At 41.8% G+C, this 23,791-nt stretch overlaps 1 protein-coding gene across 3 annotated transcripts in view; it reads right to left on the bottom strand.

Moving 5' to 3' along the window:
* Positions 1-23,791, bottom strand: part of UNC5C (unc-5 netrin receptor C) — a 351,352-nt gene that overhangs the window by 15,775 nt on the left and 311,786 nt on the right. For all 3 annotated transcript variants that reach the window (XM_072810537.1, XM_072810536.1, XM_072810538.1), the window contains 3 exons: positions 18,936-19,104; positions 15,650-15,883; positions 646-795 (listed from right to left, as the gene is read on the bottom strand). In XM_072810537.1, coding sequence (XP_072666638.1) covers positions 646-795; positions 15,650-15,883; positions 18,936-19,104 — 553 coding nt within the window. The remainder of the gene's footprint in view (positions 1-645; positions 796-15,649; positions 15,884-18,935; positions 19,105-23,791) is intronic.

Below are 23,791 nucleotides of genomic sequence, written 5' to 3' on the forward strand. Positions count from 1 at the left end.
AGTGTGGACTGCATCTCTTGGGACTGGGTACAAGGTTGGAGATCCTATCCCACAGCCTCCTGGGAGGTCAGGCTCAGAGAGGTTGGGGGTCAGGGTGACAACCCCTGGAAACACCTCTGCTTTTCCCATGTGTCCATGCAGTGATACTTTGGAGCAGTGTTTTTATGCTGTTATCTAATAAAATCCTGATCAAATTTTATTTTTAGGTACTATTTCAATGTCCAAACTGGTGTTCCTTCCAAGTTTTCAATGTAAAGATACCTTCCTAGCAAGGCTGAGGTCTAATTTGTGTCACATGTGGGGTAACGCCGTTCTTCTGTTTTTCCTTATGAAAACATTTTTGAGGTTGTTTTTCTTTTATCAATTCAGCGTTAGCATTTATTCTGAAAATGAAATGGACTCGGAGGTCCTTTTACTAAAAATTAAAAAATAACAGTGCAATTATTTGAAGGAGAATTAAGAAAAAAAATACTATCAAATATTCTAGAGTATTTTTCAGAAATCCTAAATAGCTCTACACCATTTTGGAGAAACAAGTACTGATCCAGAATTAATTTCAAGGAAAGGAATATCTTATGTCTAAATAATTTTAGATTTCTTTTTTGGAACTGTCTCCAACCCTTTGGTTCAGCTTGGGAACCTTACCTGATACTTTGCCAGCAATTTACTTTTCCAGAGGGAATGGGTGATATCATGAATCGACAAGCGCAAGTTGTGGGTGCTGCCTTTAAAATGAAGAGCCTTAGGTTCTTCTAGGAGCTGTCCTCCCATCTGTCTCTCAAGCTGCAATACTTCCTACAATGACATGCCCAAAGTCAAAAGTAAATTCCTGAATCGTATTACTTCCTCTGGCTGGCTTTCTCATCAAATGAGTACGTTTCCTCACCATACCTCCCCCATACCACAACTAACTCGTGCAGACTCCCACTTCTGCAGCCTGGAGACCCTCCAACTGAAGGGTCTGCCAGTTTGTGCGTGACTCAATCCTCCTGACCGTTAACTCTCTTTCAGCAATCTACATCATATGTTCTGAGGCAAATTCATACAGTCTGCATTTCCCCATGGGTAAGTGGAAGATTTAATCAAATCCTGGAAAATAACAATCAGGACCTCAAACAAGAAGAAATCCAAATGAAAGGAAAAAGGTAGAAATATAAACAATTAAAGTAAGTAGATTTTCAATGAACTTTTAGGGAAAAGGGCAAATCACCAGAAAACAAATCCATGTCTTGGACTTGGCAAAACCAGCCAACAAGTGAAGATTTGGAATGCATTTGGGGCATTTTTTCAACTTTTTGTAGTTTCTTTACCTACAGAAAGAATATGATTTTTGCATAAAATTATTCATTGTACAATTTTCCTAATTATCAAACACTAAAGTAAAATATACTCATTACATATCCCATTAGAGGAAAATCTACTGATGCAGATTAGGAGGGTTCATCAGCTCCAAATACTGAACTAAACAATTACTCAGATTAAATCTGGAAGAGAAGACTTCATTTCTCAAGAACTGTGGCTGATTAAAAATTGTGCTATGTAACTTTACTTATACTATAAAGATGTAACACGAAGACAAATTTTAAGTATACTTTCATTTCTCAAACAAGCTAATGGGAGTTAACGAAGCATTTCCAAGTATAGCCCCAATTATCCAAACAGCAGCAAACCATAAGTTATCAATGAACAAAACATGCGGATCTTCCTTTATTATAAGAACCATCCCTAGGCACTTTGCTCCTGTTATGCTTTAAAAGTTTTAGCGACACACATATGTAGGCAATCTGTGGCCGACCAGTCCCACTGCCTGCCTCCCTCCCTTCCTTCCTTCCTTCCTTCCTTCCTTCCTTCCTTCCTTCCTTCTTTCTGTTTTGAGGGTTCAGGAAAATAATGGATTTGATTAAAACAAAGGCAGAACACAATCTTCTTCTTTGGTGACATTTCAGTTGGAAGCATGGGGTTCCATAAAACAGGCACCCATCCAGGTCATTCCTGTACTAGGCTCCTACTGGAGTACCAAGCGCAGATGGATCACAGTGGAGAACTGTGAGTATGGGAACCAGATTGCTGTCTACCCAGAAATACATCCGCTTTGCATTTGTTGAATGAATTCTAACCCACGCACATGTAGCCCAGTAAGTGCAGAGCTTACCAACATCATTGATTAGATGTAAACAGCTCATTTCGAGCTACTTCTTAGTGGTTCTTAGCATCCATCATATTTAAGTCAGGCTACTATTATGAATAATGAAGCTGCTGAAAGGTCCTATAAGGTGTAGGAGATATTAGCATGATGTGGAATATGGTCTCAGACACGGATTCCTCTAATTAGTGTTTAATGGACGAGATGAGGTAGCAGCGCATTGGTGGAGAGACGGGCATGGTCCAGCTGCTTCAGAATATTTACATGGAGAGGACGCAACCTTGCTGGCTGATGAGTAGCTATTACTTGTGACAGGAGTCTGAACAGTCAGCCGATTCCCAACCAGTCAGTCAGCTACCAGGACACATATGTTGTTCCCTGGCTCTGCTGTGCCTACAGCTCAGCAGGCTCTGAGGGTCCCCAATAAGCCATACAGACCTACCCAACCCAGAGTTGCACATGTTCCTCGTGGAACACTTCACACTCCGTTCCTCGACAAGAATCTAGCCATGTGGAAATGAAGACGAATAAGAAAAGTGAGGGTTAATTGCAGTTTCTTCTGCTTCAGCAGCAAGGCATAATGAGCTTATGTTGATCATGTTCGGTGTCTAGTTAGCATAATAGAGAAAGCTGATGTTCCCAGTGAACCTGGCACCTGACAAATTCTAAAGCTAAAATGATGTTTGTTTATAAGCCATTAGAAGAAAAGAAACATAATTAGAAATCTTTGAGATTACAGTCATGCCAATCAATCAGTTCTAGCTTCTTTCCAGTACACCCTAATTACCTCATCAAGATGTCTAAAGAGCAATCGATAGTAATTATCTGATTACTATAGATCTTCATTATGTCCAAATTATCTCCCTGGGATGTCTAAAAGAAGATGCATTGTATTCTGGGAGGAAATTGTACCCAACAATATATAATCCACACCCCATTCCTACAATCAACATAGATTGCTAGAGGATATGGAGAACATTATCAGTTTTCTTAGCAGGGAGGACCAGTGAAAAAAACCTGAACTGCCTATTGGCCATGACCTTGAAGTCAAGAAATCTAATACCACATTTGAATGCAAAGTCTGGGTTGGAGTCAGCCCAAGAATAAGCCTCTGTCCTTGGTTTCTTAGGCATTGACCTCAAAAGGCATGATTGAGAGTTCTCACTGGTGGAGAATGATGGCTCTGGCGTGAGCCTTTTTTTTTTTTTTTTTTTTTTGAGAGAAAGTACAGAGTAAAATGCCATTTTATTTTATGTTATTTTACCTTTAAAGATTAAAGATTTGTTTATTTGATAGCAGGGGGCTGGTTAGAAAAGAGCAGAAGGAGAGAGAAAGAGAATCCCAAGCAGACTCCCCGCTGAGCCTGGAGCTGAGGTGGGGCTTGATCTCCATCCCCTTGAGATCATGATCTGAGCTGAAACCAAGGTCAGACACTTAACCGACTGAGCCACCCAGGTGCCCCAGTAAAATGTCATCTTAAAAATAATAGAGCCAGAGAACACATCTCCATTTCCTTTTTTTTTTTTAAGATTTTATTTATTTATTCATCAGAGACATAGAGAGAGAGAGAGAGAGAGGCAGAGACACAGGCAGAGGGAGAAGCAGGCTCCACGCAGGGAGCCCGATGTGGGACTTGATCCCGGGTCTCTGGAATCTGGCTCTGGGCTGAAGGCGGTGCTAAACCACTGAGCCACAAGGGCTGCCCCACATCTCCATATTCTTAAGCTATTTTTCCAGCAACGGGAATGATAAAAAAAAAATTTCTACACTAAGCTGGGGGAACCTAATTTTTTGTCCCCTTTGATTAGACATGAACCCTGGTGATAGAGAAACTGTCCATCAGCATGGACCCATGCTTAAAGAAGAGGTCCCTCTGGGGTGCCTGGGTGGTTCAGTCAGTTAAGTGACTGCTTTGGGCTCAGGTTGTGATCTTGGAATCCTGGGACGGAGCCCCTCATTGGGCTCCCTGCTCAGCTGGGAGTCTGCTTCTCCCTCTGCTGCTGTCCCTACCCCTGCTTGTGCTCTCTCATTTGCTCTTGCTCACTTTCTCTCTCTCAAATAAACAAATAAGACTTTTTTTTTTTTTTTTTTTTTTTTTTTAAGCAGAGGTCCCTCTCCAAGCATACTGCATATGCCTATTGGTAAGAAAATTGAGCATGAATTCTATGCTTCTTTATAAATGATATACCAATATCAACACATCAGTAAGCTACTGTATTACATTATAAAGTACACATAAGGTTAAAAGTATGAGCTAAGATGAATCAACACAGAAGTATTATTATCTTTTTTGTCCCCAAAGTTCACGGAGTCTGGGCCGTGTGAGGGCCATTTTGGAGACCACTGGCTTTGGCAGGTGTCCTTTCACTGCTACTTCTGGGAGAAATCAGCCCTGGAATAAATGATTTGGTAAGAAGAACCCTAACCAAACTCAAATGTAATGCTCTCCCTGAGAAGTAGCAACTGATATCACATTCAGGATGTTCAACTTCAAGGAGACAGGACAAAATAAAGACAATGACCAAAGCACAAATTAAAAATATTAAAGTGAATTAAAGATATTGGAATCAATCAAGAAAGCAAATCCTGGAAACTGAAATCATCTAAAACTACATGAGTCAGAGATGACTTGACACATAGAGCTTATCCCATACACAGGTTTGAACTTCATGTGTCTTCTTACACACTGATTTTTTTCTGACAACTACAGGACACTACCACAAATGATTTTTTCTCTTCCTTAAAATTTTCTTAATAACATTTTCTTTTCTCTAGCTTATTTATGGATAGCATACAGTGCATAATGCATATAACATACAAAATGTGTTAATCAGCTATTTAATGCCATTGGTAAGGCTTCTGGTCAACAGTAGGCTATTGGTAGTTAAGTTTTTGGGAAGTCAAAAGTTATATGCAGATTTTCAACTGTGTGCAGGGGTTGGTGCCCATAACTCCCATATTGTTCAAGGGTCACCTATATAAATTTTACGTCAGAAGAGAGAAGAAGCCAGCCCATTTGATACACTGGTCAGGCTTGTGTTCCATATTGCTATGTTTTTAACTGTTATAACTTCAGATATGTTACAGCAGATCCTACTGAAAAATATGCTGTAACTTATATTTCAAAAAGCTTGATTTTCTGAATTCCTTCTGCATGAAATCATTTTATTATACATAGGATACACAGAAGGAAGAGGACATAAAAATAACAAATGTATGAATCAATAAGATATAGCTTTACAGTTAAATGCTTTCCTCTCCTTAATCTTCCTGAGAGTATTCATTCAACATCAGTAAAACATCCATGCCCTGCGGAACCATGTCAGGCTCTGGGGCACACAGACGAGTCCCCAAACCCGCTGCACAGCACTCAAGGAGGGGAGATCACCATGTAAACACATAACCCCAAAACTGTGCTCAGCTCTCACCCAGCTTTCAGACAGCTGCTTTTGGATCACACAGTTAGGATATTTCATGCACCTTAAGACAGAATAAGAACAAACGTTTTTTTAAGGTCAAAAGATGTAGTCAGACTTCAGAAAAGATAAGGTGACCTTGGAAAGAAATGCCACAATAGGAATTAGGATCGTGGAGGCTCTTTGTTCTCAGAAACAGAAACACCACCTTCCTTTGCAAAGGTTGTCCTCTCTCTCGGTGGCACTCCCACCTGGGGCCTTGTTTTGGTTCTGGGTGACTCTCCCTTTGGCTTTAATGAGCTTGCTCTGCTTCAACGAGAAGGGGTCACTTTCGGCCTTCCTTTGTCACTCCTATCTCCACCCTGCAACTTAACGTTGGGAAGACCCTCTCAGGAGTCACTTATTGGCAGAGGTATCCCTAGCTCCCCTTTCTGTGGCAACACACCCAAGATCCCAGGGGTAAAGTCCCCAGGAGCAGGCCCTGCGCGTGTGAGTCTAGGGCCCGGCGGGGTCTGAGCGATCCTCAGATGGCTGCTTGCCCTGCTCGCTGGCTGCCCAGCACAGGTTCTCGGGTGGCCCTGAGTGAGGGCTCTATTGATTTGGGAGGCCTGAGAGGGATCGCTCGAAAGGCAGGGACAAGAGATTCCACAGTAGAAACAAGCGGCTTTCACAATAACCAATTAAACCAAGACATTATCCATGCCCAGCCATTAGTGTGGGCCACTTAAGAGCCACAATAAATCTTAGCTGTTTTAAAGGCCTGTGCATACGTACACAGGGAGTCCCTCTGGCCTGTACCCAGAACTCTCCCAGGCTCTTAGCCCAGAGGATCAGCTGTCATCAAGGCGTCACAGGACAAGGCAAGAGGGAGGAGCCTTACAGCTCCCACACTCTGGTTTTCCTCACCCCAGAATTTTTCATGCTGCTTTATTGCTGGGGTTGACCGCATCTGCCTCCAGGCCACGTGTCAGTCTCATAGCTAGTGCGCGGGGGAGCCCCAGGCAACACAGCTGCACGCACTGAGCCACTTGAAGCGCAAGTTTACGGATGTGAGACGTCTCTGCCTGGGGGGCGCTTTGTGCCAGGAACTGTGTGAGGTGCTGGGGCCCTGGCTCCGTTCTCCGGGCCCTGAGCTCACCCTACTCCTGCTCCAGAACCGGTTTCCTCTCTTACTGAGGCTCTGAACCGTATGGCCTCCTTTGCTGGAGGCACGTGTTTTCGCTTCCCCTTCCTCCAGAAGCCGTCATCCTGCTTGTGGGTTATCTAGCCTTTAGCCTTCCCTCGGCCCCACACCCCACTCTCTCCTTTTCCTCACTGCCCTCTTAGCACTTCTTTCTTTTTCTTAATAGAAATCTTATCAGCTGGAGAAAGGAGGAAACAAATGGTTAAACTTGAATCTCATATAATGCATTAAAATTTCTTCTGGAAGAGAAGGCTGGAAGGAGGTTAAATCAAGGCTTTGTTTTATGTTGTCTGGCTTCATTCTCTGTATTGTGTGGATGTGATCTGTCTGCGCACTCTCTCTTCTTGATGGAAATGGAAAGGCCTGATTGGGCTATACTCAGCTGCCTAGGGGCCTAGGGCCGGCCCTGGGATCCCAAGCAGGTGGGCCTCGCACTCCGGAGGTTTTCCACCCAGGGACAGATGGGCAGGGAGGCACCCCGCTCCATGCTCTGTTCCCAGTGTTGGACCAAGCACCGGAGACTGAGTTGGGCAGCTCAGGCCCTGTGCCCCACCTTTTCCACACTTCCATCATCTGGGCCAGGGGTCTCAAGGCCACATTCAGCCTCCACTCGGGCCTCACAAACACCAACCCTCAAGGGTGTCTTGGTTTTAAAAAAAATCACATCTCCATTCAGATTTTATAGAACCTTGTCTTACTCCTGTTAATTCTTTAAGTCTGTGTTGAGACCTGCCCTTGTCATGGGGAATGAGAAATTTCTCTTTTCGCCACGGAGGCCTTCTGTCGCTCTCACAGCTGTGGGCCTGCATGCCTCCCAAACAGAGGCCACAGAGAGTGGCTGTCCTTCTCTGCTGGTCCCTGCCAGCGCTTCAGCCAAGCTGCTCTCCGTTCCACTGCGCTGATTCCTCCTCTGGCCTGTGGCCTCTGGCTGCAGGGCCCGGGGGTGGGGGGGTGCACATCCAACTGTGGGCCACCTCTCCCACCTGCTCGGGTCACCGCCGCTGGCTTTGCTACCTCTTCCTCCTGAGCTCACACCGGGGTGCTGTGCTCTCCCCCCTGAGTGTGCCTGCCATGCCTCGTCCTCACGATAACACGGCCGGACTCTGGTGACCATGTGCAAACACTCCCCGTCAAGTCACTTCATTTCCAGGGCTCTGCCTGCTGCTCCCACAGCTGCCACTGCCACAGATGCTCGGTCAGAGCTGCCACGTCTAGCCTGCCTAGTCAGGGCACTCTGTGACACTTTTAAAGCAAAATGCCAAAGGGTGGCATTTGAAGAAGTGGCAGTGTCACTTGTCCACCTCTGGGCATATTTCTAAGGAGAAGATGATCCCTCACATCTTTGGAATTAGGAATAGGACATTTTAGTTTGTTCTAAAACTTCTGAAATCATCTTTTATTTCTTTTTGTCACTGAATATGCCATTTTAAAATTTCCACATTAGTTTCTATTTTTGCCATAAGAATTCACCTTGAGCTTAATGACTTTATACAACACAAATTTATTACCTTGAGGTTGTGTAGATCAAAAGTGTGACCTCAGTCCCACTGAGCTAAAGTCAAGGTGTTCTTAGGGCTGCCTTCCTTTTTGGAGAATTTGCTTTTTTGTCTTTTCCAAAACCTTCCAGAGGCTGACATTCTTGGACTCAGAGTCCCTTTCCTCCATCTTCAAAATCACAATGGTACATCTTTCTGGTCTCTCCTCCATGGCTATGGCTCCCTGGGACTATAGATAGCTAAGACAAATTCTTCACTTTCAAGCACCATGTAATTAGATTAGATCCACCCAGAAAATCCAGGATAATCTCTTCATGTCAAGGTCCATACGCCTCATCATATTTGCAAAGTCCCTTCTGTCATGTGAGGTAACACATTTACAGGTTCTGAACATTTTGTAAAGAGAGATCTTTGGGGGCCTCTATACTGTGTACCAGCACTTTTATTTTTTCCTCTCTTTTCTTTCTCTCTCTCAAAAAAAATAAATTCAACAAGGCAGGTCATTTCCAAAATACAGGGTAGGGCAGGGCCAAGTCTCATGAGAGGATAATAAAGATTCAGTAAATCTAGACTCACCAAAAAGATCCGTGTCCCTAAATGGCTGACCAACTAGCCTGCCTACAGTCCTGAAACCCACCTCACAAATTAGAGTACAATTAGATTTAATATCATCATTGAGGCATTACCTTCACAATGCCGTTATATCTAAATGCCCATCTAGGGATAATGAACATCATCAAGCCCCTGTTTAGTGCTAGGAAATGTAATAACTTTGATCTCCTTGAATCTTCTCAGTGTCCCTGATGTAGATCAAGTGACTGTTAGTCAAAGAGGTCAAGTTCAATGACCAGAGCCACAAACCTGAGGAGCTGCAGGACCAATTGAGTTAGCCAGCCTAACTCTAGTTCCCCTACCACACCACACCACACTTCCTTCCATACACGCAGCAGAATGATAAGAAAAACACATTTGCATCCTTTTATGCATTTTTTGGTATCATTTAATACTTGTGTTACATGTACACATAGATTAACTTAACTGAAGAGACCAGCGTCCTGAAAGTATAAAACATGGGTCAAGCTAGCTTTGAGGTTGTTTGAGGGAACTGAAAGAAAACCTAAGGCTAACGGGGCCAGTTTAAAAGAGGGCCAGCCTTCATAAGCCCAGAAGAGGCAGGCTTGAAGTGCTCTGGGTTCTGCAGGGTCACAGCTGCCATGGAGGGGGGCGTCAGAAGGCCAGTGGAAGGCATCAGGTGGCACGATGAAAACAAAAGCTTCTCCAGGCTACCTCTGCCTGTCTACAGCTGCAGCCAAGAGGCTGAGTATCACACAACTCTCGAGTAGACCTCCCACTTCCTCTCATTTTCAGCATTTCTTTCATTTTCTCTTATTTTCCACATAATCTGATCTTTCACGGAGTTTCTATACTAGACCGCAGCCTGAATTAGGGTATGTGAAAGCTGAAGAAATCCAAAGAACACTCTGCTCCATGCCAAATGACTACATGAAGAGAGCCAGCTTATGTTAATTTACATATTCAGTTCATATCGCATATACATTTGTCAGAAATTCAATAAACATCACATGCTGCCCATAATGTATGCAAATAACTCTTCTTTTAGGTTCTGCATCTCAGGGTTTACTATAAACCTCTTTATTACAAAAGGAAAAATCTCAGAAATTGTACCCTCAGGATAGTGGGACAGAGATGCCTTATTTCCATGTTGATGTATGTTTCTCTCTGAGTGTTTTAAAACTTACCCAAATATAATCTTGCTCTCTATTCATTTCTGGTCTTTTTATAGGAAGATTTAAATCTTTGCAAATAATGAGAGGGAAATGCCAATATTATCACTTTAATCACCCAAAGACGAGGGAAACAGAGACACTGTGATCATTGACGGACCTAAATCTTTATGACAGAACCTCGCTATGTGAGCACAGGATTGCTTCTAAAGGGTTTTTTGCAATTCTTCCATCTTTATTCCTCCACAAGAGCTCACCCTGCACATCGCTCCCACTGGTCCCTCGAGCACATGCACATGCACGGGAGAAAAACCCACCCCAAAGGTGGCTGAGAACCTCTTATCTCCTAGCAGCCTTGGCTTTTATATTGGCACTCACCTCTGGCATTCTAATTCTCAGCAATGCTTCCAAATTGTGAAACACAGCTTTTAAGTTTCAGGGACCGTTTTCGCCTGCAGGCTTAACAAAACCGAGGGAAGGTGTCACCAGGGCTGCTGCCCTCAAAGAGCTGGGTGCGGAGATGAAAGGATGCATCAGTGCCTCCTTGACACCAACTCATGTGGTGGTCTCCTTTTTTTTTTCCTCCCCATCCATATGGACAGTATAAGCACATAAGATAAAAAGCAGGAATTAATATTCTCAATATGTTCACTTCCAGACACTGGGCCAGATTTTTCTAGTTAGCTCTCCATGTTGTGTAGTTCTGAAACTCTGAGGAGGAGCACTCCGCTGGGCTCCCTCTCTGCCCCAGTCTAACATTCTGGGAGGGTTTCTGTAATTCCAAAGGAATCCTCAGGACGCAGTGGTAACTATAAGAAAATATCAAGCCTGAGGAGACCCACTTTGGGTCACCAATTGCTGCACTGGAGATGGAGGGGGTAGATGACTGAGCTGGATTCAAGTGCAAACAAGGAAGCAGAGCTCCTTTTCATCAGAGCCCAGGCCAGATGAGGAGAGGCTGAAATAAAAGGTTCAAAGAGTAAAGGACAGGCTCTACGGGAGTGTCCTCTGAGTGGTGCAGTAGGAGTCAGGTCATTGCAAAGCATGAAGGGGCTGCTGTGTAGTCAGGGACCTGGAAGAAGCCTCTGTGAGATCTGAGGAGAGCCAAGAAGGGATCAAAAGGAGTGCAGAGAAACAGGGGAGGCACAGCTCAGGGCAGCCACCTGGGGAGTAGGATACACTCAAGCAGAAATTTATGGTTGAGTGTGTGTGGGTGGCTCAGTGGTTGAGCGTCTGCCTTTGGCTCAGGTCATGATCCTGGGGTCCCGGGATTGAGTCCCGTATGCCTGCTTCTCCTCCCTCTGCCTGTGTCTCTGCCTCTCTCTGTGTCTCTCATAAATAAATAAAAAATATATTTAAAAAAAATTATGGTTGTCAGAGCAACACCACAATCTGGAAGTAAAACCAGAGGGCTTGTTCAGTGCCAGTCATCTTTAGTTGTGGAAATTAGAGAAACCCTCAGCAGCTCCAGCTGGCAAGAGATTTAGATTGCAAGTGAGTTCCCTGGAGATTTGGGGGAGCGCAGAGGAGGGTTCATGGACCAGGACACCAGAGAAGATTGAAGGAGGTCTTCCTTAAATCCAACCGTGGCCTGCCTTTGTGTGTGAGATGGAAGGTCAGATGTGGTCAGAAATCAGGAGCTTCTGAGGTAGGGATCTTGGCAGGTGGAGATGCTAATGAGGGTGAAATCCAGAGCAAGTTTACCCTGGCAGATAGATGATGGGGGATGATGTGAAGGTCACCAGAATAACTTTGGGCAAAGAACTGTAATGAGCGGTGTCTTTGAATTTGAAAGGATGATAGGAATAAGAGGAGTGGAAAGAAAGACCATGAGGCAGGTACTGCTAGGCTAGGGGTAGGTACTAGGAGATTCTGGGCTCTGGATCTGAAATAGATAGTGAATAACAGAATATCAGAATAAGAACAGCGGTAGAAAAAGCCAGCCCTCCAAGAAAACAATGCCCTGGAAGCAGTCAGAGGTATGAGAAGTACTGAAACTCATCCTCTCAGCCTTATGCTCACTTAGAGGGAGGGTGGTATTCCCCGCAGGGATTCTGAGGGATGCCGTGTCACATGGAAGATCCAGTTGCAGTTAATGTGAGCTGTGAAGGAGGTGGAGAGAGTAGTTCAAGGATTAGGAAAGTTTGTCCTCGGTAAGATGAAAGTTCCAAAAAAATCAGTGAAAGTGTTTAGGATAACAGTATTTTTTTTTAAAGATTTTATTTATTTATTCATGAGAGACACAGAGAGAGGCAGAGACATAGGCAGAGGGAGAAGCAGGCTCCCTGCAGGGAGCCCGATGCGGGACTTGATCCCAGGACCCCGGGATCACATCCTGAGCCAAAGGCAGAGCCTCAACTGCTAAGCCACCCAGGCGTCCCTGGATAACAGTTCTTAATTTTCTTTTATTCTGCACAACAGAATAACCTAGGGAATGGTAAAAGAAAAACCCGTGGCCCAATGTCTGAAAGTGAACATATCGAGAATATTCCTGCTTTTTATCATAACCAATATCCACACCAATTAGATCAGAACCGTTGGGTTGGGACTGCAGAGTAAGTCTTTGTTAAAGCTCCCCAACTGACTCCCACGTGCATGGGATGGAGAACTGCTAACCTGGGAAGAGTGTGCGCAGGGAGCTGGTGGGCCTGCAGGAGGAAGAGGTGTTTGGAGGGCAGGATTTATGGACGATGATGGGAAGCAGAGAGATGGCAGAGAGACTGGTGGGGAGCGCTGGAAGGCGGGTGCCAGAGGCAGAATTCAGGTAAAGGGCCTGTCTGCAAAGCAGCCCCAAGGTTCTGATTCAAGCGTGGGTGTTAGGCAGCGTCGCTGGGACTGAACTAATTGTCTCTTCAGTGTGTTGGATAGACCGTTTACCTATAACTAGGATTTTGGTATTTCTACATTATTAAAAGGCCATGAGGTGCAAGAAAGCCTTATCCATTATTCATATTTGTTTCAAGCTAAGTGCTGGATCCCCAGATGCTGAGAATTTATAAATGTCTATTTGGGAAATCACTGACCGTGATTCAAACTGCTCTTGGGTTGTTTCTGCTGCTCAAATCTGTTTGTCGATCTTTCCCAGCGTTGACCATTTGCATTTCCTCTCACTAATTAAAAAAATTAAAATTATTTTAATGAATTATTACCGTTTTGGGCAGATTTGTGTGTTTCTGGTGGGAAGAAAGATCAAGTGTGCCCAAGTATAAGAACTATCTGTGTGAATATAAAATACATGTATCAAACATTTTAAATATGATGTAGATCTTCCATAGTATGCTTTTTACAATGATTTTTCTTGGAACGGTTAAAAGATTTGCCTTAATCAGATCCCATGGCTCCACTACAAATACGGTTTTCCCTATGCAGAAATTAAGCCTAGGATGATTTCTTTTCTGACAGTGCCTTAGAAGTAGCACATCTGCAAGGAATATAAAAGAAATAACCATAAGCTTTACACTTACAGCTGTGTGTTCACATCATTTATTCAACATCAGAAACTCTTACAAGGTCAACCATCAAAAATATATCCTGTGTCTCATCCCCTCCATGGACCTAACCTGAGACACTCTGTTTTCATGACCTAGAACTACTTTCTGGATGGAAACTCCAGAAGGAAATACTTTGATATGTAGAAAAAAATTCTTCCCTTGGCTACCCTGACACATTTTCCTTCCACTTCTCTTCCTCCTCTGGGTGCTCTTCCTTCTATAGCTCCTGACTGCCCTTCCTCAACCCCTGCAATGGCAGGGCACCTCTAGGTCTCTATGTTCTAGGGTGCGGCTCTTCCAGCAACCCACATTACCAGTGGAGTCTAGACTGCAGCCAGTTCCCAGGCGTGAAGCCTGCTTTCTCTACTCAATAGTTTGTGACCTAGAGAAAATTACCTAATTTTTCTGTGCCCTAAACTGAACATCTCAAAAGTGGAATTAATGGTATTTTACAAGGTTGCTGTAAGGATTAAATGAGCTAATAAACATTTCGAATCATGCTCAGCACATAGGAAGTTCTCACTAATGTTTTTTTCTTTTCTTTTTTTTAAAGATTTATTTATTTATTCCCGAGAGATACAGAGAGAAAGGCAGAGACACAGGCAGAGGGAGAAGCAGGCTCTCCGCAGATAGCCCGATGTGGGACTCGGTCCCAGAACCTGGGATCACGTCCTGGGCCGAAGGCAGACGCTCAACTGCTGAACCACCCAGGTGTCCCTATGCTTGTTATTTTTGACAACGTTGCTTATCTTATCCCTCTGCTCTCCCTTGATATTGTCCCTGATCACAAGGGTGACAAATATCAGTATTATATAATTGGTTCCTGAGTCTCGACTTTAGGATCTGCTCTTTTCCGGAAAGCGACACCCATATTTCTAACTATCCCTGGGACATCTTTGTCCTGATGTCTAAGTCATACCTCTACTTTGATGTTCCAAAAGCAAAGTCACCACAAAGCTATCTGCCCTCTAAGTGTTACTGTTATTTAGAGGCACACTTGCTCTTCTGCTCCACCCATCCAGTGTTGGCCACCAGGTCCCATGGGAGTTATACTACAGGACCTTCCGCACCTCATTCCCTTCTCACTTCTCCACCATCAGCCCAGATCTTTCCTTGATTCTTCACGCTTCTCTTCTTGACTCTATCTTTCCACTGATGTCAGACTAATATGTCCAATGGATATTTCTAATCATGTTTTGGGTTGGTTTAAATTTCTCCACTGGCTTTCCAGTAACTCAAGAACCTGAATCTCAACTCCTCTCTCTGGCAGTTGAGGTCCATCACAATAAAACTCTTATATATCTTTCTAGGGTTTCGGAAATAATATGCTTGTGTGGAGTCTGTACTGTTCCCTCTGTGTTTCTTCACGCTGTTCACTTCACCTAGAAATTCTGTATTTTTTCCCATTATGCTGGTCAAACTCTACCTTTCATTTGGACTAATTTCAAATGTTAGCTCCTTTTCAGATGTCCTCAAAATAATATTATGCCCCCCACACTGAACTCCCTCCCACAGAACTTTCCATTAATTGATGGCGTTTATCGGACTCTGACTTCTCTCTTATTCCTTGGCATATTTCTTTTATTCCTCCTTCTAGATCATAACGTCTTCAAAGGCACTTACTATATCTTTTAAAGCTTCAAATGGGATAAAATGAATCACAATAATAGCACCAGGAATTAAGCTCATTTATTCTGCAAAGCAGCAGCCTGTTGTCAAATGCTAACCCTCTTCCTCACAGTCCTCGTAAAAAGAATGGGAAAGCATATAAATGAAGTGGCACACAAGAGGGACATACAGCGTGAGCAATTACGCCAATTCCTTTTATAGGAAGCACACAGCTGAGATAAACATGGAAGCAGATTATTTACCATCCACATCTCGTTGCCAAGTTCTTCCACTTCTTCTAAATTTTTCATTAAAGGAAATCAAGGAAGGTAAACAAAAGTAGCCCTTGGGAGGAATCAGCACAACGGAAACAACTCATTTATCAGCATGGCCTCAGAGAAATGTCTAATTTTTTTTTTTTTTTTAACTGCCTCTTTTGGGGCCAGACACTGGGTCATGCATTTGGGTGCACAAACATACACATCTTCTCTGGGTGTGCACCGCCACGCCAAATCTTGGCTTCGGTGTGCAAAGGTCAAGCAGGAGATGTGGACAGGAGCTGCTTACCTTCAGGGCATCCTGGGTGTCATCCAGACAGTAGACTCGAACACTGTACTCCAGAGAGGAGCAGCAAAGTGGCCCGAAGATGGCCAGCTTCAGGCGCTTTGCAGCAGCTTTGGTGGTGGACTGCCCAACCAGGGCATAGGTACTGAGGTTCTCTGTGAGGAGGTGGCAAGCCTCTGCGTCCAGCTGAATGTAGCAGGGGGTGGTGAAGTTTTCCTCCCCAACCACTACCACATCCTGAAAGACAAGAAGGAAGAGGCGGTGGTTGAGTCACTGTGGATTTTGTTGGCCGCCATGATGGGGGCCAGGTAGACGGAGCAGGACCTCTTCTGCTAAATGTTGATCATCCTTTTATCTCTTTCTTTCTTTCTTTCTTTCTTTCTTTCTTTCTTTCTTTCTTTCTTTCTTTTTGTTTCTTTCTCTTTCTTCTTTCTTTTTTTTCTTCTTTCTTTCTTTTTTTCCCTTCCTCAGGCTTTATTTTACCTCTATTTCCATTCTTAATCATTCTCTCCCTTACTTCCCCTTGCCTTCATACTGCTAATATTTGTTTTTAGATGTCCTCTAGCACTTTTTTGATCTAGGAATCTACATTACTGGAATCGACATAAAATTCCACAAGAAATTCATGAATTATCCTCTTAATTTCAGTGTACCTGAGCTTATTACCCATTTATTCGAATTTAATGTTTTAATCTCTAAGTTTCTGATTGGATTTAAGAGTACTATTTTATTTCAATGTCATTAGAGAGTAGTAAGTTTTTCCTTAAAAATGTAGGGGTTTGAAAAGACTTAGAGAAATTAAGGATTTATGCAATACCATTCTACTGTGCTCCTCCAAACTCACCTGCCAATGACTTTCCAAAGCAATACATTGCTTTTTCTCAATATTCTGGGCTGCTGGACTCTACAGAAAGTACAATATGACAAACTCGATGCCTCTAAGATACTCTTCTCTGGTTAAACAGCCTAACCTTCCAACTTTTGAAGATACTTAGCAAGAAATAAAAATAAATGGGAGTGATGAATATTTTTAAAATGGTTACTAACTCAACTAAGTTTTGAATTATCTGAATGACTCAGGCCACAGAAGAAAGTCATATGAAAGACCAATTGTAGGACCCATAAACCAAGGATCAAAATTCCACATGCCTCTCCGGGTATCCAGGTAATAAGAATGTGTGAAGCAGGTAGGGCAGAAGACAATAGGGCGTGGGGGAGACTGGGGTGAAGTGGAAACACAAACTTGTTTAAAGAGCTCAGTCTCCCCTGTGCTCTGCCCATCGCAGCCATGCAGAAATGCTGGTCCTTGTATTTTTCAAGAGAAGCTGGAAGTTCAAATTTTTTATGTGAAATTTGCCAACTTTTAATTAATCCAAATTTAAAAGCAAACTCCACGTGGTAGAAATAAAATACATGTGTGGGCCTGACTCTGCCTCCACATTAGGCTGCTTATACTCTCTACAGAGGCAGGAACTACATCTGCTTTGATTCCCACCATAGCTCAGTGGGCCTGGTTCATGGTGAGCAAATGGCTATTTGTAAAAAAAAAAAAAAAAAAAAAAACAGAATGAATGTGTCATCATAAATTGAGTCTCTGGGACTGAACAAACATATGAAAGAAAGTGCCACTTGGGTGGTTGTTAATTAGGTAGGCCTTGTGACATCATCTGAGCGATAGTATGAGGGGGGGTTTAACGCCATCCACGAAATCATTTCTTCAACTGTGCCTGTACTATCAAGAGAGAAAGAAACTCAATACCTTCAGGTTTATTTTAGCCCCAAAGGCACCTGAAAAGAAGTGCTTTTTTTTTTTCTCTTTTTCTCCAGCAGGGTGATGACAAGCCTCAAAAATCCCATGAAGCATGTTACAGAAAGCCTCCAGTAAGACATAGTTGAGAACAGAGATGCACCATGTCCCTGCCACAGGTGTAAGTATATTCTTAAGCACTGCCCTCTTCTACTTTTCTCATCTCTTTATTTCATTTTATTGTTGTTTGTTAGTGTTATTATTACTGAAGTCCAGAAATAGGGCATTAGGGAATTAAGCAGAGTTTTGTGGAAACAATTTAGAATCACTCTGAGATTAAGATTTTGGGACTTTTTTGAGATAAATCATCTCAAGCTTAAATGGACTGGAAGTCATAACTAGTTAAGTCTGGTCATAACTCAACATAAAGTATACACCTAGACTTCAGTCCTGGACTTTTGGTGCTCTGGCAAGGAGTGATCCCCACATGTGGCCATCCTTCCTGTCCTTAGGAAGGAAATTACAGTAAACCCAGGGATACCCTTCTAACTCTCATACTCCTCTTTCTTGTAATATTAAATAATTGAATCTTCTTGTATATTTTTTCCTCAAAATTTCTTTCCTAAAAGAAAAATAACTATAAGTAATTACAAAGTTGATAATATATGGATTAGATACTTTATAATGATTACACAAAAATACAGAAGTAGCTTTCAAAACTATTTTAGTCTATATAATTTATATATAAATTATATGTGTCTATAATTTAGACATTTTTTGATAGACATATTCCTGAAATATGCTTTTTGAGAATATTCTAAAATGTAATGTTTAATTTGGCTTTTTCCTACTTACACAATAGATAACTGTCTTTTCAAGGGATGACAATGAAAATACACAAGCTGTTCTTTTAGTTACTAGGTAAAACTTACATGGTAAATCTAACAAACAAATTCATTTCTACATAACTTCCAGTGCTAACTGCAGAGTTCTGATGTAGAGAATGAGATCTGTTTGAGGCACTATCCTTAAGTTATGATGGCAACAGCCACAGAGAGCTAAGACATCAAAGGTGTTCTTCATTCTAGTGGAGCTTAGGAGATGCACCCTTTCTGTTTTCCCAAGTACAGTTCAGAAGAACTATACGTGTCTACAATGCCTACCATTTTCTAACCCAGGTGCAATGTTTCTCTCCCTGCAAATTAAAAAAAAAAATAGATAGAAGTTTCCCATCCTAAGACACAGTACGTAGTTCCAAATGGGGCTTGTGTAAGACTCTCAAATGTTCTTTCCCTAGGAGTTGGCTAATGCTTGACCATCATTCTCACTGTGCCTACCCATCAGTAGATAAATCACTCAGAAACTAGTCTCTCTCCCTCCCTCCTCTCTTCTCATCACTCTCTCCTTCTCTCTTTCTCCTTTTGAGTGCAAGCTAAAATTCCATGCATGTTCTGCTTTCAAAATAAAAGCCTTCCCATAATTATTCCAGTTTATCTGCATGAATTGCTCTTATGTTCTGTCTTTATCCCAAGGGAAGCTCACCTCCCACTGTCCCTGTGCTGCTTGGTTCTTGAGCTGTATCTTCCAGTCTTCGGTATTGGGATCTGCGCAGTGATGCATAGTGAGGATGACCGGGCGAGTCAGCAGGGCTCCTGGAGGTCCACAACTCACCACAGGAGTCAAGAGTGTCTGAGTGTCTTCCATGGGTGGCCTAGGAGAAGAGCAGAGATTGGCATCAGTGACATTTCCATAGCATCCATTTACTATGTTCTCATTGTGATTTTAGATCTGAAGTTGTACAAATTGTTTCTTCCTGGGAGTTTTTTTTTGTGTGTGTGTGTGGTTTTTTTGTTTGTTTGTTTTGTTTTGTTTTGTTTTTGTTATTTGGGGTTGGGGAGTGGAGAGGCAGAATTAAATGGGAAGACATGTCCTTTATACCAAGACTTTATTTAATTTTCAAGACTGGAGAGATTTATAACAGTGAATCACCAGTACCTCTTTGATCCCCTTCTCCCAGATACAGGTCTACGTTTGGTAATTTCCTCTGAATTCACGAACCAATACTTTTAGGATGGAACAAGAAGGAACAGAGTCCTTACATACCATATTTTCTGATAATACTTGGCCTTGTTCTCACAGAGTTTCAAATATTTTTTATTTTTATTTTTTTTAGGACCTGACTTGAGAAATACTTCAAAAAAATCACTTCAGAGTAAAGACACCCTAGAGCTAAACTTCTTCCAAATGACTTTCAGGAATAATTCAGGCTAGTGGAGGAGATTCATTCTTTCAAGTATGACCAGACAGACTATAGAACTATGTTCTATAGTTCTAGAATTCAAAATGGAATCTCCCTACTTGTATGCTTCATATGCAGGATCTGGGTGGAAAGAATCTCAAAAATCTAAATTCTTTATTTCCATAATTTTTTAAATTGTCTTAAGACCTTCTCTAATAAGACTGTAATCAACGAACAAAAGGAAAAATTAACCCAAGGTATCAGTTGATATGTAAGCAATAGTCCCAAAGTATTGAGTGGATTGCCCAAAATTGTACAACAAGTGCCAGTCCTGGGACTAAAGCCAATGCCTTCTCAACAACAATACTCAAAACTACTCTGTCAGAACATTGTGGCTAAGAAATCAAGAACTCAGAGTTTCAAAGGAGGCAGGGCTTTTGGGTTCAACAAACACCACCATCCCTCCAAAGTAGAGACCTCTCTACAATATGCTACATATGAATAGTGCTTTAGACACATCCAAATTGTACTCCACTACTACTGAGGGTCCCCTCATCTAGTATCAATTTGAATTTACAAAACGTTCTTAGGGTAAACACAATCTGTCTTCCTGTCACTTCTCTCCACGTATCTTTGGCCTGCTTTCTCCCCACTTTGCCATGAGAGTCTTTCAAATGTTTAGTGATTGTTATGATGCCTCTAAAGTCTTATTTCAGACTAAATATCCTCAGTTTTTGAACTTCAACTAGAAAAGCATGGTTTCCAGGTCTCTCCCTATATTTGTATCTTCGCTCTCTTACATATGTCTGTTAGTGTTCCAATGTTTTCACTGAAGTGAGGCATCTGGAGATGAATATTATAGTCAAATAGGCAGCATAGCAGGACTACTATTTTCCTTCCTTGGAATATGTCGATGAATCAATGCTTTACAAAATTGTTGCCTTAGATTATTTTCAGTCAAGTATTTATAAATATTATTGCACACTTGAGTTACACAGGAAGATGGAGATGATACGGTTAAGCGTCTCCTTTATAAAATGAGGCACTGAAGCCCCAAGAAGGCTAAGTAATTTGTTAAGGCTAACCACTCTGTGTATTCCTAACATGAAAGGCTCTTAAGCTAAATCTCTATAGTTTTGTGGTTGCAGTGATGGCTTTTGAACCTATGTCCAGAAATTTATATTTAGCTATTTAATTTCACCTTAACAGTTTCAGAGAAAATTTCAGGTCATCTATTTCTTATTGATGTCTTTCCTCCAAATATTGGCCAACTCTTCCGGTCTTTTATCCTCCATAAATCTGATATGCCTGCCATTTATATTCTGGTTCCAATCATAGATAACACTATAGTATAAGAATAGAGCAAAGACCTTTTCAAAGATACTACTTGAAACCTCTCTCTAGCCTCACATCAAATTAGAATTTATTGGTTTAGCCAAATATAAAATATAAAATATACATTGTTACATTGTCCAGTTCATATCTTTCCATTTCATTCACACAGGTATTACAATAGACATATCAAATTCCTTTATAATTGTGATGGCCACTTGAAAAGGATTTTCCTCTAGGATTTTTTTAATCTATGGTTAATACATTAAATACTAAATAATTTAGAAGTTAGCTTATAGCTATGGCTTACCCTAATTTAACACTCAGTGAAGATGGCAGCTGTTTTTATATATATGTGTGTGTGTATATATATATATATATATATATATATATATATATATCATAAATATTTGTGATATACATGTGATATACACACACACACACAGTGTTGGAAGACAATTCTCCATGGATCTTTCATGTTTCTGCTTGTCTTTTCAAGACACTTGTAGAGCAATCACCTTGGAAGATAAAGATACTGCTTATCTTTGGAGCAAATTGTAAACATGTCTACTTCCCATTATAAAAATACAGGTTCTCTAAGCTCAGAGGTCCTTCCTGGAATGCAACCACTGAGTGTGTAGATGTCATCTGACCCCTTCTGCATCGCCCTTTGAAACTGGGGTTTTAGGAATTGACACTAAAACGAGAAAACTCTTGATAGTGCTATTGCTGTGAGTAAAAAACTGTTCCGTCTCTTGTGTCATCTATCAGCATCCACAAAACTGTGGCAACCACAGTAAGGTCACATCTTAGTCCTTAGCTCTTGACAATTACTATCCTTCATTCTAAGAATTCAATTAAATTTTGACATATTTTCTCCTTAATAAAACTTGGTTATCACTGCTTCCTCTCCTTCGAAAATTTCACCAAGATCTTACCAACCTAGGGCTTTTCTTTCTTCCTATTCGGAAAATAAAAGTTTTTGTCTCCTTTTAGTCTTGACTGTTTTCCATCCTCAATGAGTAACAACAAAGTTTTATTAAATCCAAAGTTATCAAAGTACTTGGAAAGGTACTTTGGGAAATAATAAGGTTGTTGGCAGCTTGAGAAGTCTTTACCATCCCCTTTATCCCTTCGTTTTCATTTCCTCTTAATCCAGTTTTTCTTCCTTCCCTCCACTCTGAAATTCATTCTCTTAGTACATGATTAAGTTTTGGTTTCATTGTGGTGTAGTCAATATTATACTATCTGTTCTAAGCAGTAGCCTTCTTCTTGCTATTTCTACTTTTCCTACCATGGGGCAGGGGGAGCAAAAAGCAGTGGCTACATTTTCGTGAGCACTACTCTTACCTTTTAGTTACAAGTGTACTTTGATAAGTGAGCATTAAACTTTTAAGGAAGGAGATTTAAGTGGAATCCATTTCAAGTGGTCCTTGCAATATAGTTGGAGATTGGAAACATCTGTCTCTCATTCTGCTGTTAACAGCCGGCGCTTGAGGCAGAAAGAGGAGGGGTTCTTCTCACCACTGAGTTGGAACAGAAAGGAGAAGCCTCCCTGCTGGGTTGGGGAGCTGTCAGACCTGTACTCTCCAAGCACACCCCTGGCATGCAATATTGATGGGCACCATTTTTGGAGGAGGGATAGTGAGAGAAGGAAGGGGCAGTAGGTGTCAAAAGAATTTATTAACCCAGTGAGGTGCAAGAATGTAATGAATAGGGGAAGTGGTGAAGTGGAATTCGTAATGGGGAATGAAAAACAAAGGAGAAATAATGATAAGAATCTTTTTGTTTGCAAGATGAAAGAAGGAGTGTTGAAATCAGAAACATGTCTAAGCATATCTGGAAGGCATGACTTAGGGAAGATCAAGATTTAACCATGTAAAACCAAAGGTCAGAGCATTTAGTTCCACATCTCCTTTCTTTACATGAACAAGGGACATGAAAATATACAGGACAAAACTAGCAGAAAATACGTATAAATAAATCTGACTCATGTTTTTGCAGAGGGCTCCACTCCTGTAGGACTCACGTGTTACCTGAGATATTTCAGCAAACATTCTCTAAATATTAACTGCAGATGACATGGAAATGAACACAAAGCAAAAATTAGCTGCAGAAGCAGCAATTAAGTAGAAGGTTGGTAATGAACAATAAAGTTTTCACGGCTTTTCAAAGTCCAGTGAGGATAATATGGTAAATGCTGGATGGATTCTGAAGCCTCCGGGACAAAGTCCCTCAGAGGGGAGTTTGAGTTTCCTGTCAGAGAGATTTTCTCATCCTTTGCCTGCTGTTGTCAGTGAGGATAACTTCTACACAGAAGTGCCTAATTTACAAAACTTTCACAAAAGCAATTGCATTTGCTGCTCACGGCACACCTGTAAGGGAGTTTGGGTAAGTCTTTATATTACTTCTTTTTCCAGGAGAGGAAACTGAAATCTAGAGATATTAACACACTTGCCTACAGCCTCAAAACTAGTAACAGGCAAAGCTAGATTTCAAGCACAAATGATTTGGTTTCTCTGACACAGCCGTGTATTTTGGTTTGCTTATCTGGGTTTAGGACCTTGAGACTTTGGGGGGGTCTATTTGCTAGAGCAAGCTTAAAATTACTTCTTGAAGAGCATATGTCTCCAGCCACCTCTGTGTGGAGACAAGATGCCTTCTATTAACATACATGTCTTTTGTCAGGTCCCTCAGGATGACAATCCCACCCGAGGCTCAGCTGCCTTTTGAAGCACACGGTTTCACATATAACTGGCAACTTGAAATATTTGCACTCTAGGTATCTGACAGGGAATATCTAACTCACTTGCTATCAAAAGCTCAA

The sequence above is a fragment of the Canis lupus genome, chromosome 33 (assembly GCF_048164855.1).
Source record: "Canis lupus baileyi chromosome 33, mCanLup2.hap1, whole genome shotgun sequence".
NCBI classification, from domain to species: Eukaryota; Metazoa; Chordata; class Mammalia; order Carnivora; family Canidae; genus Canis; species Canis lupus.